Below are 18,755 nucleotides of genomic sequence, written 5' to 3'. Positions count from 1 at the left end.
CAAGGAGCCCTGAACTCTTAAGTGTTTATACAAGAGTGTATTTGCACACTATGCACCTTCTCATTAATAATAATAATTAAATACAAGGGTATGTGCTATTTAGCATTTTCTCACACTTGAAAAGATCGGCCCTAATCCATGGTCAGGCACCATCCAATGGGGGGTTGTGGGAGGAAAGACATGAGGTGCATTCCAGTGAGCAGAGATGGAGATCCCAACAGACGGAAGTGAGACACATGCCAACTGGCAATACCATGCATGTATGGGTGTCAGGAGGGAGACGTCTCTCATTGGCAAAGATCATGGGGTACATGGGTTGGCGATTGTGTAAGAAACCAGGAGTTGGCTCCAAAGTATGTGTAGAGGTGGAATTCCCACTTCTGTGAGGAGACTATCAATGGGACTAGTGCAAAAGGCAGAAACAGCCAGTCACACCCCACAATGGCGAACTGGGTGAAGCAGTTTCAAAGTGGAGGGAGCTGCTGAGCCATAAACCTGACCACCATAATCTAGTCTGGGCAAGACCAGAGCACACTAAAGATGGAGAAAAGTGGTATGGCCCACACCACAAGATGTGTTAGGCAGGAGGCAGAGAGCATTAAGACTGGACTGTGCTACAACATCAAGGAATGGGTCATCCAAATAAAGTTCTGGACAGGGGTGTACTGTGGGTCGATGACAAAATGCATAACCCTCATTTTGGAGGGTGAAAACTGGAAGCCATGGGATGTGGCCCATGCAGACGCCCATGGGACGGTGCCTTGGAGCCTGTGCTCAGCAGATGCTACCATGTGGGAGCTGCACCAGATTCAAAAATTGTCGATGTACAATGCCGGGGTAACCAGAGGCCCAACAGAGGTCACAAGCCCATTGATGGCAATGAGGAAGAGTGTGACACTTACTTAGCACAGAAGCCTGTGGGATACTGTTCTTCTGAATCAAAGGGGTTTTGAGTGAAGTGCCAACTTTAACCAGGAAGAGCCGGTGAGGTAAAAACTCGGGGATAAAAATCTGAAGGGGACCTAGGAAGCCCCAGTCATGGAGGGTAACTAAAATGTGATAGCACAAAGCCATGACTTATGCCTCAGACAAGTCAAAAAAGACCGCAACAAGGTGCCAGCAGTGAGTAAAAGCCGGTTGGATGGCTATTTCCAATCTGAGTAAATGGTCAGTTGGAGAGCGTCCTGTCTGGAACTAACACTGATACGGGGACAAAAGGCCCAGAGATTCAAGCACCCAACATAATCTGAAGCTAATAAACCTATCAAGCAGTTTACAAAGAACATTCATCAGGCTAATTGGGTGGTAATGGTCAAGAGATGTTGGGTTCTTCCTGGGCTTAAGGAGGGGGATAACTATACTCTCTCATCATTGTGATGGAACCCCTGAACCACATTCAGCCTATGGGGAACGTCCAAGTGTTGGCTCATCTGGTTGTGGATGGAATCCAGGCTTGGGGCCATGTCTTGCGAAGAGGTACAAGCCTGCAAGAATTCCCATTCAGTGAAGGGTTCATTATAGGGTGTGTAACAAAACAGTGGGGGTCTGTTCAACACTGCATTTCTGCTGGAGAAAGGAAGCAGAACAGGAAGAAGATGCCGATTCCATCACAAAGTGTGTTGTGAGGTGTTCTGCGAAAACCAGTGGATCAATGCATAGAACACCTTGAAGGTTAACACCCTAGACAGTTGACTGTCACTGGTGGCCCAGAAGACTACGTAGCTTGGACCAAACCTGTGATGAACAGGCATACATCCCCTGGGAGGAAACATAGAGCTCCCAGCATTCCTGTTTACTCTGCTTAATAAGGTAATGAGTCTTAGCATGGAGACACTTAAAAGCAAGGAGGTTGGTCTGTGGAGGGTGTCGCTTAGAATGCTGCAGCACCTGTCAGCAGTCCTGGACAGTGACTGCAACATTCTTGGTCCACCACAGTACTGGTCGATGACAATGGGGCCTGTGGAAAGGGGGATAGCAGTACCAGCAGCATCAAGAATAGTGGCAGAGATGCCTTGCACAACTGCATCAATGGAGTTCAAGAGGGAGGTGTTGAAGTGCACAGCAAACATATACAAAGGCCAATTGGTGGAATGCCCAGTGTGGGGGTCTGTCTGCCTGGGAGCAGCAGTGGAACAATAGAATCACTGGAAAGTGGCCACTGTCACAAAGGTCATCATGGGATGACCAATGTAGGGAAACCACGAGGGCAGGGGAGGATATTGTGAGAACGATAGCAGTAAAGGTGCTATGACTGGCACTTAAGTGGGTAGGGGAACCATCATTGATGAGACACAAATCATGGTCCATACTATGTTGATCAATTAGGAGACCCCTGCCTGTTGAAGTGACACTCTCCCACAGTGGGTAGTGGGCATTGAATTCCCAAAAGAGTAGAAATGCGGGCAGGAGTTGCTGGATTAAGGTAGACAGTGCAATGTAAGGAAATGACCTACCTGGAGGGAGGTAGACATTGCAAATGGTGAGTGCTGGAGTCATTTGCACTGTAATCACTATGGCTTCCAGGTTGGTACATAGGGGGATCCAGTCAGTAATAACATTGGAGCTAACCAGACACCACCAGATGCTACAGTTCTGACAGAACGCCTGATAACCATGAAATGCTTTTCTTGAAGTACAAGACAGAATGCAGAATAGGAGGATTTATGTTTTTTTCTTATTCTCTTTCAGAGGAGGAGGAGGACAGAGCAGAGGTGAGTACAGGATTCTGCAAGATCCAGAACTGAAAGAGCTGGTGACCTGGGGGCCCACAGATGGTGCGTCTTGTGGCCAAGTGGTGGTAGGAGTCATCCAGCTTGAGAGACGCCAGGAAGAGGGATCCTGTGGGGGAACTTTTTCACCGACAGCTGCCGAAGAAGGGGGCATTTCTTTGGCCGGCAGGGGGAGCGGCTCAAAACAGGAGGTTGTGGAAACTGCAGGGGAGGGGGAGGGGAGAGGGAGATGGGGCTGGGGTAAGGAAGAGGTAGGAGGAGGAAATTGAGTAACAGAGGCAAAAGTTGAAGATAGTGACACTGGATGGAGTCTCTCATACTTCTGGCGAGCCTCAGCATAAGACAGGTAATCCAGGGACTTGTATTCTTGGGTCTTCTTTTCTCTCTTTTAAGCCAGGCAATCCGGCAAGTGAGGAGAGTGGTAGTCAACACAATTGACACACACAGTTGGTGGAACACAGGGGCTTCTGTCATGGAGGGAGTGTCCACAGTTGCCACACAGAGGGTCCACCATACAGCTGAAGACATATACCCAAAACGCAAGCACCGCATTGATGGAGTGATGTATGGCTTCATGATACATCTGTAGCACATAACCTTCCCTTGACCTCCTCTGGGAAGCTTTCTCCCTCAAAAGCCAGAATGAAGGTGCCAGTATTGGTGTGGTTGTCTCCGTGACCCTTCTACACACATCAAACAAAATGAACACCAAGCTGTTCCAAATTAGCCCATAGTTCCTCATCAGTTTGCTGGATAAGGTTCCTATGGAGAATCGCTCCCTGGAGCATATTCAGAGCTTGGTGAGGAGTAATAGACACTGGGACATTGCCAAGACATTCACACACACAAATAGCTGCGGGTTGGGTGGCAGGAGAAGTTTTGATCAACAGGGAGTCCAATCACATCTTACTAAGAGACTCCACCATACTTGTCCTAAATATTTTCAACAAAAAGCAATGGCTTTATGGTGGTAAATGTGTACCCATCAGTCCTAGTACAGATGAGTTAATGGGGAAGTTTCATCCCAAGACATTAAGCCTGGCCCTCCCCCCATGATGTCGTCAAGGAAGAGAAGGTTGCCAGGTCATAAGAAGCAGCATTCAGTGACCACTCACCATTCAGAGAGATGGCTGTTTAAGAACTCCCAGATTTTTGCAGCTTGATACGCTTCAGGCACCAAGCATTCGCCCTGATACCACTCACTCTGACTAGGGACTCTTCCCATGGGCACCACCAGGCCACAGCAAGGGCCATCTGGCACGGCAGCCATTGCTCCAAGAAGACAAGAAACCATTCCTTGGCATGCATGGAGAGGGAACAGCTCAGGTATCAGTAGTGTGATGCATGTGTTGTCAGGCGGCTCAGGTGTATGAGTAAGTAACATCCCCACCACACAGACTAGCTACAAGTGCAGGTGGCCTAGCAGGGTGGAAGAAGGCTACAGAGAGAGGGGAAGAAAGGGGGAGAGGAATCCACACCATAGATGCTAGGGAAGGAGTTCTTCCGAAAATGGCTCACACTAAAAACAGGAAATTTTGAAATGGAGGTCAAACAAGTGAGGACATAAATGCCAAAAAGGATGAAAGGACAGACAGAAGGAACAAAATTGCAAGCAATACAGGAAACCAGGTTGATATAAATCAGAACATCAAGAGAGGGGAAGGAGGGGTGAATGGGGAAGGAGTGAGGATAGGGAGGGAGAGCAGGATGAAGGAAATACAGCCAAGGAAGGAAGAATTGGCTGCAATACCTGGGGGCCCTGTGTGCAAAAAGGGGGGGGGGGGGGGGGGGGGAAGGAAAGCAGTATAGTGTTAATTTATTGTTAATATAGTGTACATATCATATTTCTGATTTGCTTGTCAGTTGTTAATGTGTACACTGACGGTTCAACATTTCTAAAAGTTGTCCTCCTTGATTGTATCTATAGGATATGATGACTGAATGCACAAATATATTAAACAGGACTAGAACAATGCAACCTTTTCTCACATCTCTCTCAGTAACAATTTTATATATACCTTACTTCTGAATTTTCACCACTGCTCTCTATCATAGGTATATTTCTGTTATTAGTCTCTCTCTTCCACTACATTACTATTGCTTTCACATTTTAAATATTATTTTCTACTTTGGTACAATGAAATCCTTTCCTCAGTCTGTGAAACATACAGTAATCATTAATATCCATATTGACTTTTATAAGTTCATTAGTTATCAGACTCTTACATCCAATGACTTCTCTTGTTACTCTTCCTCTATGCAATCCATATTAATTTTGTAGTAAGTTGTCTTTATTTTATTTTGCACTGTTCCCCATACTATATAAGATATTTCTCTGTACTTCCGCCTCGACTGACATCTCTGCCCTTACTCTTTGCCTTTAAATATGTCTGCGTGTGTGTGTGTGTGTTTGTGTTTGTGTGGGCGCGCGCGCGAGTTTACACCTGTTCTTTTTTTCCCCTAAGGGAAGTCTTTACGCTCCCGGGATTGGAATGACTCCTTACCCTCTCCCTTAAAACCCACATCCTTTCGTCTTTCCCTCTCCTTCATGAAGGAGCAACCATCGGTTGCGAAAGCTAGTAATTCTGTGTGTGTGTTTGTGTGTTTTGTTCATGTGCCTGTCTGCCGGCGCTTTCCCGCTTGGTAAGTCTTGGAATCTTTGTTTTTAATATATTTTTCCCATGTGGAAGTTTCTTTCTATTTTATTTACATATTTCTTTGACAGTATGAGATATGAAACTAATATTTCTGCAGTCCTTGCACACATTTGAATTTGTTTTCTTTGCTATGGGGACCATGGTTGCCTTAAAATATGTTGTGGCCCTTTTCTAGCTGTCTTTCTTTTTCCAAACAGTTTAGTCTCCTTATTGTAGCTGCTCCTGAACCCTTCAATGCCTTTGCCTGGGATGTTATTTGTGACCATAATTGCCTCTCCCCTCACCTCCCTCCTCAGATTTTCTAGGGCTTTCCCAATTCTCCTTTTGAGATATTTTAGCCAATCCAATCCCTGTTAAATTATTCTTCTTCTATGTCATTGCATTCTTTCATGTAGGTTCAAACTTATTAGTGATTGATATTAGGTATTTCCTTACCATTTGAATCCATTGGTCGAAGGTTCCTGGCATTCATAATTTCTACTCTTAGTAAATCTTCCACAAACTGTGCTCTGATAGTAAGTAACCCAAAGTGTGGTGTCTCCATGGCATTTTGCTCTTCAAGCCTTTCTAAGTGGTAATGATGTATAAGTTCAGATGTCTCCATGCCATGTAATTTCAACATTGAATCTATTTGCTGAAGAACTGGGGAGGTGTTTCTCTCTGCTCCTTGTCTGAAGAAACCTATCAATATATTCAGTGTTTCATGCAGATTTGCAAAAAATGATGGCGGCCTCCTTTTCTGAAAAAATATGTAGATAATAAATCAACATTAGTAAAGGTAATATTACTTTCTTTACATTCTAATGGTATTTTATAAACCAAAAGCTCTCCCATAAGCAAAATGAATCAGTAAGTCTCTTTGAAAAGAAACTTTAAACTAAATCAAAATTTTGGATTATGTTAAATCTGACTTTTCTCTTACCTCTAAAAATACAAGTTCAACAAATATACAAGGATCAATATTTACAATTCAGGACATTGAAGATGCTTCATGAACTCAAATGGGAATTTCTGGAGGGAATGCAACATTCTTTTTGAGGAACACTACTACAAAATTTTAGGGAACCAGCATCTGAAGGTGACTGCAGCATGACTCTGTTGCCACAAACATACATTTTCAATAAGGACCACAAAGGTAAGATTTGAGAAATCAGTGTGCATATGGAAATATACAGACAGTCATTTTCCCCCACATGCTATTTGTGAGTGGAACAGGAAAAGAAATGAATAGTAGTGGTACAGGGCACTATCCACTATGCACTGTGCAGTGGCTTGCAGGGTATGTATGTAGATGTAAACTGTTTGCCCATGAAATTTCCTGGCAGATTAAAACTGTGTGTCGGACCGAGACTCGAACTTGGGACCTTTGCCTTTCACAGGCAAGTGCTCTACCACTGAGTTACCCAAGCATGACTCTCAAACCATCCTCACAGCTTTACTTCTGCCAGTACCTCATCTCCTACCTTCCTAACTTTACAGAAGCTCTCCTGCAAACCTTGCAGAACTAGCACCCCTGAAAGAAAGGATATTGCGGAGACATGGCTTAGCCACAGCCTGGGGTATGTTTCCAGAATGAGATTTTCACTCTGCAGTGGAGTGTGCGCTGATATGAAACTTCCTGGCAGATTAAAACTGTGTGTCGGACCGAGTGTGTCAAGTTCGAGTCTCAGTCAGACACACAGTTTTAATCTGCCAGGAAGTTTCATATCAGCACACAGTCTGCTGCAGAGTAAAAATCTCATTCTGTTCTGCCCATGTTTCTCCATTGGTTTACTCTCTTCTCCCACGCTCTGTCACTCACTTTCTTTCATCTGTACTGTTACATTTATCTTGCTTGTTAAGGTAAGTGAGCTGCCACTGTATTAAAACACATTTGAAGTCAGGAATATTCAGACCACAATAAACCAAACGAAATTGTGTCAGCTGATTGAAGACCACGCAAAAAAAATTAAAAATAAAAATAAAATATACTTATATAAGGCTTTGTCTTCAACAAACAATGTTTTGTAAGAATGGTAGTAAGAATATTTTCTAATACATGTTTCTTACCTCTAGATTATTCTCCACAATATCAAGCATAATGTGAGACACATTCTCCCACATAATTGCAAGGATTCTGTCAAAATTATCTTCATTTAATTGTGAATGAAGTGTAATTAGATTATCATCTAAGTATTTCATTAACCTGTCCAAAGTATTGCTGTCTTGATGTAAAAGTTCTGCACCTTCAAGTAAAAATCTGTGTATTGACGGTGTCATCTGGAAAAATGTTAAGTCACAGTAAGTTCAAAATTATTCCAATCAGAATGAACAAATCAAACCAAGCATTAATAAATAACGAGTTATTAAGTTTTATATCCTTCCACTCCACCTTTCAAGCTTACACACCATCTGTCTTGTTATCAGAGGTATTATGTTTTTATTATTTTTAGTGTAATATAAAGCTACTTATAATGCTGTACCTTTTCGGCAACTGTTTCCAGTAACTCCAGAATTTTATTCCTTACTGTTTCAACATCATTGTCAATCACTAACTGTAATGTTTCTCTGCAGTGTTCAGCTTCTGTTTGACTTCTGAAGTTTGCAAGGGATGTGATTATTTCCTCCATACCCAGTTCTGACACAAAAGGAACTATCGACTGTCTAACATAGTCAATGTTATTGATTGCCAGACACCACTGGAGAAAAAAAAAATAATTTTTTTTAGTGTTAATTATAAAAAGAGAGAAATATTTCATTGTAACACAATTAATCCCAGAGAATGGAAAGAATCTAAAACCTAGGTTACACGGAAAACTCACCTCATTTGTGACTTCAAATTTTGTTTCGTATACATTCCGAATTTCGCCAAGACCTTCAACTTTCTTGCCCATTTTGTCTGCATAATAGACTGAGCACTTACAAATATCCTATAAGGAAGGATAATAAATATTAATTTCGTACCACAGTAGTAATAAATCTATCAAGATGTTCTAAGTTTCAAAGTGAAATTAAAATTTTATCCATGCAGTTAAAAATAGAAAGCAAGGAAATAAATACAAAGATAATTAAACAATACAAGGAAAACTCATTGGATGTTTTTTAGTCTTCTTGCTGTGCCTGTCTAAAACTCAACGTGTCATATTTATGATGAGTAGCAATCTGTCATTTTCCTTATATTATCAAAGAGAATTAAAGAAATATAAAAGACAAATAGGTCAAAAGTTTTCTTTATTCTAAAATAATTTACTTTACAAAAACATACTCTAAACAGAAGAACGAAACAACTTAGGGCCCTTCCTTCCATGAATTCATATTTGGGGTACTTACATCAATTATTTTTGCAACAAAAGTGTAAGAACCTTCTACATCTGGCCAATTTAGCTGCTTCCAGAATATTTTTATCTGAAATCAAGAGATAATTTCATTTTATGTTTAAAAGAAAAAACCAGCAATACAAGGCAAATAAAGGGATTAGGTGTCTCAGTTTTTACCTGATAAAAAATTGCCAGAGTATCTACAGCAGATGAGCTGTATTTAACAGTGCTATCAACAGGTTCCAACTTATCTAGTTCCACTGCCTTATTTATCCTCTGTAACGCCTTGTATAAAGCTATATCAAGCCATTGAGCAACACCTCGATGGAACCACAGATGAAAGTTTTTTATTTCAAAATCATCAGCATCTGCAGGGCATAATCCTATGCCCATCCTGCAATAATATAATTATTAGTAGATTATATAAAACAGGTTTTTACAGTTCAATAATATGACTAAAATGTGGACACTATAATTATCTTTTTTTTTAATCATAACTTTCTTGCTAAGCCACTACACCACTAATCTTAATTACCAGCAATGGTAATTGTTAAAAGAATTCACAGATACTTCAATATGTTAGTATGGAAACAATAAACACACATGAGCAAAGGCTGTGGCTCCATTGTAGATTAATTATGCATGACATTTGACTGATTGAAATGTAAGGTGCAAATCAATATGCAACTAAGAATTATGATCATTTACTAAATGCCAATAAACACTTCTGCCTTCATAATAGCATGCAAGCAATCATTTTACATGTTTATGGCATATACCACATCTGGTAGGGATCTGTTACACTTTTTAGATCATTCTAACAAATTTATTTTTATAAATTTAAATTTTTATATTTCTGACAGATTACAAATATATTATTTGATAAACAAAGTAAAAACAAGAATGCATTGCAGTTCCTATGCAAATACTGACACCATCCAAATTGCAGCCATTCATTTCAAGGCACTGTTGCAGGTGAACAGAAAAATCATCCATTCACATTACAAGCAGAACAAGTGGAAGTTCTCAGGTAATTACTTCTGAAAGAGCTTCAAGAGTCTGTGGTTTTTCAATGTAAATTTGTGATTTCAGATAGCTCCACAATCAACAACTGGAAGAAGAAAGATGTGGAGGTTGATGCGGCCACTCCACATCCCCATGTAAAGAGATAAAGTGACCTGGAAAATGTTCCTTGAGAAAAGCCATGGGTGGGCTTCAGGTATGGGAAGTAGCCCTATCCAATGAAATCAAACATTATAAAGGTCAACCTGATATCTTCTCAATTCTGGCAAAAAAATTCTTTCAGCATCATGAACTAACACTGTTAGCTGACAGTCATGGTCATTTTCTCAGAAAAAATAGGATCCAGTGATACCAAATCAGGCTAATCCATACTAAACAGTTACTTTATCACTATACAGGGGCCTCTTGTGGAGTTCCCATTGATTATTTTCTAGCCAGAACTGGCAATTTTGTTTGTTCCCAGCACCCAATATGTGAAAATGAGCCTCCTCATTAATTATCAGAATATAATGATTTTCCAGTCGCAGTAAATAGTTATTTTACTTAAGTTGTCGAACCACCACAATTTTAAAGGATAAAAATGGAAGTCAAATGCAAAATGTGGTGTACTGACCTGTCTGAAATGCACAAAGTGTGAGCATGTTATACCGCTGAACACTTATGGCTGGCTTCCACAGCTTGTCAAACTTTCTCATTGTTTTCTGCCAATCTAACTGTCCAAACACCCTCCAAAGCTGTTCCAGCTCCCATTGCTCCTCTTATTCTGAACTTTTTGAACCACTTTATTATTGTTGGGTGAGATGGAACAACACTATTCAACCAACATTGAATTTATTACAAAATATTTGCTGCATCTGCACTACCAAATAACCAGTTGCAACAAAGGTGTCACAAACAAAGAAATATTCAACTGACCACAGCTTTATGGCTACTGAAATGGCAACTAATAATGAATATATATCAACAATTGCACATGTGCTAGTTTCCCCACCACTTAAGTGATGGAGAACTTTAAAATGTAACACTTCTCTGCTTGATCCTGTACCTCTGCAACGAAAAATTGGAAATTGTGATGTAAACTCCTTAATATGGCCTCAGTAAAATAGTAACCAAAGAGTATCATGCAAGTGTGTCATAGTAAGGCTGATGGAACTTGTGAAGAACCACTTGGCACAAAAGTATTAGAGGCTTGCCACATAGGAAGTTATCTAGTGTGACAACATTCCAAGAAATGATAGGGTGATTATAATTAAAGTTAAATTTTCAAAACACTGTAGAAATAACACCACTGGCCAGAATGATGTCAAACTGCAATGGAACATTATCGGAGAAGGGGGAAAACATGTGTAAAAAGGAAAAAAAAAGTGTGAAAATTGATCAATAGATGGCACTGTATGTGTCAGAAGATATAAATGAAAACACCTGTCATGCACATGACCCATTGAAATTTGTATAAACAGGCCAGGTACATGGCGTTCCTCCTTTTGCATATGTGATGTTCTCAATCAGATGACACACTGCTTGTAAAGCTGTATTACAAGAATAACAACTGCGCATATGTCGCTCTGCAGAATTTCTAGACACTTCAAGGGTTTGAGAAAAAGGCATTGGTGCAAAGACTGCTGTGGCTGCTGTGGGTCTGGAGAAAATGATTCAGAAAATTGAAAAGATGGGTTCTTTTGGTGTGAAACCTGGTAGAAGGTGGAAACAAACTGATTCAACGTCAGTGGAAGCAGTGGACACAGCAATGCAGGAGGAGACAAATGGTGGTGTGCAAATGTGTAGTGCACGGAGAATTGCCTGAACATTGCTGTACATTCAAAATTACCCATGTGCACGAGGTGCTTCCAGTTGACCTGCCAGAAAGAGAGAACTTTGCTTTAGAATTTCTTGCTCGCATGGAAGTGGACAATAATTGGCAGTGGAAGATTTTGTGCACAGACGAAACCCGCTTTCATCTGACAGGATACGGCAATACACAGAATTGTTGAATATGGGCAATGGAAAATCCACACACAAGTCAACCAGTACCACATCATCCTGAAAAAGTCATGGTATGGTGTAGGTTTAAGGCATCATTTATTATAGGGCCATATTTTTTCGAAGAGACAGGTGTTTCCAGTCCTGTTACCAGTACCGTCGCTATTAAGCACTATAAGGGCCCTTTGAGCAACCAAGTCATTCCAGCTCTCCAACAGTGTGGATGTGTGGATGGGACCATTTTTATGCAAAATGTCGCACCTCAGCACATTGCAAAACCAGTTAAGCAGCTGCCGAAACACCATTTCGGAAATGCTAGAATTATCAGCCGCCGTTTCCCTGCAGTCTGGCTATCCCAATCACCTGAACTTAACCCGTGTGACTTCTGGCTGTGGGGCTATCTAGAAGATGTTTTCAGTGTTCCAATTACAAACTTAGCTGCATTGAAGGCATGCATTGTGCACACATTCTGAATGTGACTCTGGAAGCACTTCAGTCAGTTGTGAAACAAGCTGTTTCTCAATTTCAACTTGTTGCGGAAAATGGTGAACAGCATATCGAACATGTTTTGTACCTGTCACAAGGAAACTGATAATCCAATTTGATTCTGACTGATGCTGCTTACTCAGTTTTTGGCCTCAGGACAAATAAAACCCAAAGTGATTGATGCTTCTATGCTTCTTATTCAGTTTTATACCTCTGGATAATTAAAAACTGATGTGAGTGATGCCTTTTATACATTTTTTTGTCCTCAGGACAATTATAAACCAATTTTTCCCAACCGATATGATACGACCTTGCTGTGGTGGATGGGCTTATGTAACTAACAGTATAGTTTGCTAAACTAACAGTATAGTTTTCTTAACATCGGACGTACACCTTAGGCATTGTGGTATGACCGATTTGTCATTTGTAGTCAATCACTATTAAATTATGATGCTTACAGCACCATCTATTGCTACATATTGAAACTATTTATTTTTATTCTGCCATACATTTTCCCCTTTATCCAATAATGTTCTGTTGCAATTTTACATCATTCTGAACAGTGGTGTTATTTCTACAGTGGTTTGAAAGTTTAATTATAATTGCCCTGTATATGGTGGTTGTGGATCTATACAATACAACAAATAGCTTACATTCACAAAAAGTAATACTGACTATCACTTCTCGGGAAGTGACCTGTTCCCATGTGTGGAAAACATAGCACCTCAGGTCATTATATAAAAGAGTGTGTATGTTCGAACAATGGAAAATCCAGGATGGAATGTGCGTATATTTAATCGTATGAACATTTGTGTAACAATGCTTGCAACAGATTAACATCTAAAGAAATAAATATTAGCATAATCTCTTATCTTTCCTTTTAGGGGATTCTAATTAAAGATGAAATTCTTTTTTCTGATTTTGTTTCGCACTGAAATTTCCCTTGAAATCATTTATTACGAAACTTCTGAAACAAGTACTTACACACAGAACCTTTGGAGAATCAAGTAGAGCTCAAACAATTTGGTGCCCATACTCAGAGGATCAGTATCACCTTCAACAACTTCCATGTTATCGCCAAATTTCAGTGGTTTTAAACACATGCACGCATTTTTAATAACTGGTCCAACTAGTTCTGAAACCTGTAGATAAAATAAAAATGTGCACTTCATAAAACAGTAGATTCTCTGTAAAGTTCTCTAAAGGAAAGAACAACTGCACAAATAAATGTTCCCATTTGAAAACAATCATGCACATTAAATATAGTGTTACTTATGTTTGTTGAAAAATATGTTTGGTTAGTTCACAAAAACTTCTACATGTAATATTACTACAGTTTAGTTCCATGTGTAAAATTTCTCATCCCTTAGCTTTCAGCCATGATATTATAGTGAACTTTCTCTTGAAGTAAGAGAACATTACCAGATTCAAAATCAAGTCAAAATAATATTTTTGTTTAAAAGGCCCTCTTACTAACCCTTAAAAACAATATAAAAAAAGCTTCAGCTTACATGGTAGTAGAAGGTAGGAATTAATAAATGCAGATCTTCCTTTTTGAAAGATTCAAATGAACAGTGCCAAAAAGATTAACTGGAAATACAATATATGAATCCAGATGAAGAGTGACTCAGTGGGACAAGAATAAAACTGGTAATTAACAACACTTAAAAAGTCTCAAATTAATGATAAGTAAATACCTGAAGTTATCAGTTCATTTATCATAAATCCTCAGTTAATGGAGGCAAATCACACTTATTAGCTAATTCAAATAACTTGACAGGAATTGTCACATCTACAACCACATCCATTCCGCACTTATTCCCATTTGGCAAATGGTGGCTGGTATTCTATTTACGTGCTTTTATTATAACAAGTAATTTACATGATATCTTACATCTTTGCTGATACCTTTTGATATTGTGACCTTGACTTTGTGGCCCTGATATGTTGTGTAATAAATATTTTACCTTTTTCACTGATTTAAGAGAGACATTTAAAAGGTGGTCTTATATTATTCATGACATCTCATTATACCTTTTCCCCATTATGGTGGTATGAGGAAATTCATTACTGCAGAAAATATAAGGGGCAGTCAAATGAAAACAGACAGATGGAAAAAAGGAACTGTTAATACATTTATGTCACTATGAGGTAAGATGGCCAATGTCTTAATGGAAAAATGTTTGCAGTTGTCTGCAGAATCATGATTTTATCCAATCCATGGTGCAACAAATATATTTCTTCAGTGCTCCAAAAATATGGAAATTGCGTGGGGAGGGGTTTAGGTTGTATGGAAGATGTGTGAGAGCTTCCCAGCAAGATGTATGCAGTGTAGTCTAAACCACCTGGGCTACAGCTGGGGAGTAATTTTCCAGCAACAGAATGACATCAGCATCTAAATTCCTTAATGTTTAAAACCAATTGGGTGCTTCATTTTTTGCAGCATCCACATATGCTATGCATGTCACAGATAGCTCATGAGCAGTGGGTGCTTGCTGTCAAAGAAAAAGCTCAACATGAATTTCCAGAAGCTGGCATACCTGTTTCGACTACACTGCAGAAATTTTGCTGTTAAGCCCTCACACATCCTCTATACAGTCCCAATCTCTCCACATGCGATTTCCATAATTTGAAGCCCTGAAGAAAGACATTTGTGGCCACTGTCGCTTGGGTACAATTATGATTCTGCAGACAACTGCAGACATTTTGGCTGGAAACTTGCTTTTGTTGAAGAGGTGTATGCCTGGGTGTAGTTATAGGCAACCGCAAACATTTTTCCATGAAGGTATCAACCGTTTTGTCTCACAGTGGATAAATGTAACAGTTATGGGAATTACTTTTGTAACAATAAACAGTTTACTTACTTTTCTCCATTTGTCTTGTTTTTATTTGTCTGCCACTTAAAAAAAGCCTAACATTATTTTCTATCTGCTGTGTGGGTCTCAACCACTGTAGAACAGTGGAAAATTCATAAGGAATTTAGCAGAGTACATACGCATCCAGCAACCAGTCTACTATATCTTTATTGAGTACATTAAATCTTCGGCAGCCAGAGCCTGTGGTCATGAGAGTAGCAATCTGTCCTTTTCATAATATTATAAAATCATTGTACAATTTTTGTTAATTAGAATTACATGCTAAAAACTTTCTGTGTTGCAATGTTTAGTACTTACTTTCGATTCATACAATTTGTACAGTGTCTTTGCATATGGTAGGTGGATTGTCCTGGAAATTAACAGAAGCCAAGATAAGAGAGATTAAACATAGACTGAATAACTGTTTAAAGTATATATACTCAATTCTCACATTAAATTCTCAGCTTTTCAAAAATGATATATCCAAAATGACTCTAAATAATGTTTGAATTATTAATAACTATCCATTAATGTCATAGCATTTTCCATACATGGAAACTTTTAAACCTAACCCAGGTTTGTTAACAGTATTATGATATTTGTATGTCCAACTATTTCAGTAACATTTATTTAACTTGTTAAAATGTCCACTATTTAAAAAATGGGGACAATATTATTCCCTGTGAAAATTCATTATTAATATGCAGTATTTGTACATAGCTTTTTTTTTTTTTTTTTTTGGATGCCAACATGCATACAAGTACACTGCAGTGAGAAGATTTTAGATTATCTACAACCAAAATAGAAATGATTCTGACTGTACTTACTGTTGGAAAATTTTATCATGGTATTCAATTGCTCTCTGAAGATCTGTCCTTACAAGCTGTACAATTTTAATTACATGGTTCAGTTGAGCTTCTTCTTCAGAATCATTTACCTTGTTATTGTCCATTATATGATTATACCTACAAAAATATTCAAGTTATGAAGTCTTGTGCTTATAATACAGAGAACTATTACTAAGCTATTTTTATAAATTTTCTTCATTCTGTCTGTTTCCTTTAGTTTGTGGGTAATGTCCTACTTGTAAGAGCTTACCAGTCACTAGCTCCCTGTGTAACAGCTTGTCTCAATGTCTCTTGTATATCACAATTTGGCTCATCTCCATCATAGTTCAGCCAACCATAAACAGACTGAGGAAAAAGCTCAAAACCCTCAGGAGGTTGTAATTCCTTTAACAATGAGAGAATGCTGAAAAATAGACAGTAACTGTAAGCTCAATAATTAAGCCAAATAGCAGTAACAGTAAAGCAGTCAAAATGTTTTTCATGGATAAAGAGAATTATTAACACCTTTGCAGTATAAAACAGTTTTGTAAATAGCGCAGAAAAATACTATAGATTAGTTTAAGTGAAGTAGCACCTCATGCTGAAAGACTAATACCATAAATGTAAACCAGGGCTGAGATTATGCAACAGTGATGAAACATCTTTGGTTTTTTAGAATATGATTCATTTAGCTTGTGCATCAAAGTACAAGATTTCCACTTTGAATGGGAAGGACAAAACTAGAAATTGTTACAAAATATAAAATAATAATAATAAACAAAATATATATCTGATTTATATGTGACAAGATAAAATTCTGTGTCAAAATGGAGAACTGAACCAATGGATAAGGCCTCAAAGGCAACACACCACTTCAACCCCGCTATTCAAATGAAAATCAATAGTTTATACCTTAATTCTATGGCACTAAACAACTGACAGCATTAAACCAATCAAGAATCAGATGTAACTACAGCATCAGTGCTGTAACCAAAAGTAAATACTGATATCTTGCTGTAACACACAAGGCACTGATTGTGGCAATCTGTCAATCTTACCACATATGTGTATAGCAAACATGTAATATTACTTTTGACTGACTGAATGCTTCACTACTACTTTTGTATTGATTGTTTACTGACTGTGACAAGATAATGTAGTATATTTGATTAAAACTCTTGCAGGGCTTGTATCACTGTCAGGGTTTTTTGACAAATGTTTTATTAAATTTTGAGTCATGCTTTCTACATTTTATAAAAGATATGATACATGTTCCCCAGTACAGATATGTGATCCTAACATTCCATGCTTGAAGAGTAACAGTTTCTGTGGGTTCTACATTCCTTTCGTTTTCTTACAGCACAATGTTGGCCAAGTGTTAACATTGTGAAAGTTGGGCAGCCAGTTGAACACCAAGGAACTGCTGGCTGTAAGCTGTGGAGGAGATATCACGCAGTAAAATCTTGTTGAATGTATGATCAGAAATCTGCATAATGGGATATGAATATCTGCTGAGTTTGTTCTAAAATGCTTCATTACTGAGGAAGAAATGTGAGTTTGATGTTACAAAACTTGTTGATGTCCAATACATGAAAGCAAATTTATTGTAAAGTTAAATCCTAGTGAATAAATCTTATTATGATTAAATAACAAAACCATAAATTAAAGATATCAACAGAAATCACTAGAAACATTTGATTCATTCAGCACATTTATAGTTTTTAATACACACGTAGAATTAGAACTGGATAACTAAACACTGTGGGCATGTCTCAGGATATCTAAGGAAAGCTCATTATTCAACATCAGAACAATAAACAAACTAATATGTGAACATCTGTTTTTTTTTTTCATTTTCTGAGCTGGAAATTTAAGCAATGACAGGCATAGTGTTCAGAAATCATATACTGAATGTGACGCTGTAATGAACTAAACTCTCATCCGAGATTTTGAAGCCCCATAAGAAGAGAGAGTTGAGGGGAACAGAGCTCTTTGTGTATAATTATACATGATCAATCCAGCATTCTGTATGTTCTGTCAGAGAGTAAAAGAATTGCATCAAAAAGGAGGATGACTGGTGATTTTTTTAAATAAAAAAGCAAATGCTGGGCAAATAAAACTAATTAAGAGCTCCAAGAGTGAGTTAAGTATCCTATCACCTTTCTTTTCTCTTTGGAGATTTAGGACATGTGTTTACATCTTCTATCTGCTCATACATATCTTGACACCCATAAGTAATGCAGAATTGACCAGCAGAGGACACAAGAAGTGGAACCAACTCATCTAAATGTGCCCAAGTCAACTCTTGGCAAAGTGAGTATGAAGAGGAAATGTGAAGGAATGACAACAGCAACACCATGAACACGCAGACCTCATGTACAATGAACAGGGCCTGCTGAGCACTGCAGAGGGTGGCTGTAAAAGAAATGTCACATGAAATCAGCAGGAAGAATCACTTGTGAGTTCCAAAGTGCTACCAGTACTCCAGGTAGCACATTGACTGTGTGTAGGAAGTTGAAAAAGAATAGAGTACAATTCTCAAGCAGTTCCTCATTAGCCACACATTTCTGTAGTCAGTGCTAAGCAATGCCTGAGGTATAAAAAGCAACACTGCTGGACAGTAGAGACTGGAAACAAGTGATCTGGAGTGATTAATACTGCTATAGCCTGTCGCAGTCGAATAGAAGAGTTTTGATTTGGCAGATGCCTGGAGAACATTACCTGCTGCCATATGTAGCACAAATAGCAAAATACAGAGGTGGTCATGTTTATTGTGGCTGAAGTGTGGTGCCCGTATAGCACTTAAGAGAATGTTACACCAAAAGATATGAACATATTTCAGAGTGTAGTGTTCCGTGTACAACAGAGGAACAGAGATAATAACTGTTTTTATCAGCATGGC

General features: G+C 38.7%; 1 protein-coding gene and 1 long non-coding RNA gene across 11 annotated transcripts in view; one reads left to right on the top strand and one right to left on the bottom strand.

Moving 5' to 3' along the window:
- LOC126365509 (protein unc-13 homolog 4B) overlaps positions 1 to 18,755 on the bottom strand; it is a 450,988-nt gene that overhangs the window by 10,405 nt on the left and 421,828 nt on the right. For all 10 annotated transcript variants that reach the window (XM_050008155.1, XM_050008152.1, XM_050008151.1 and 7 more), the window contains 10 exons: positions 16,125 to 16,277; positions 15,854 to 15,991; positions 15,345 to 15,396; positions 13,156 to 13,313; positions 8,860 to 9,076; positions 8,696 to 8,770; positions 8,188 to 8,295; positions 7,849 to 8,064; positions 7,436 to 7,645; positions 5,822 to 6,125 (listed from right to left, as the gene is read on the bottom strand). In XM_050008155.1, the coding sequence (XP_049864112.1) occupies positions 5,822 to 6,125; positions 7,436 to 7,645; positions 7,849 to 8,064; positions 8,188 to 8,295; positions 8,696 to 8,770; positions 8,860 to 9,076; positions 13,156 to 13,313; positions 15,345 to 15,396; positions 15,854 to 15,991; positions 16,125 to 16,277 (1,631 nt within the window). The remainder of the gene's footprint in view (positions 1 to 5,821; positions 6,126 to 7,435; positions 7,646 to 7,848; positions 8,065 to 8,187; positions 8,296 to 8,695; positions 8,771 to 8,859; positions 9,077 to 13,155; positions 13,314 to 15,344; positions 15,397 to 15,853; positions 15,992 to 16,124; positions 16,278 to 18,755) is intronic.
- Positions 6,408 to 17,446, top strand: LOC126365616 (uncharacterized). The gene is made up of 3 exons (XR_007566253.1): positions 6,408 to 7,228; positions 9,775 to 9,901; positions 17,214 to 17,446. It is a non-coding gene; the product is annotated as an uncharacterized LOC126365616 (long non-coding RNA).

The sequence above is a fragment of the Schistocerca gregaria genome, chromosome 1 (genome assembly GCF_023897955.1).
Source record: "Schistocerca gregaria isolate iqSchGreg1 chromosome 1, iqSchGreg1.2, whole genome shotgun sequence".
NCBI classification, from domain to species: domain Eukaryota; kingdom Metazoa; phylum Arthropoda; class Insecta; order Orthoptera; family Acrididae; genus Schistocerca; species Schistocerca gregaria.
This window is presented reverse-complemented; position numbering and strand designations above follow the sequence as displayed.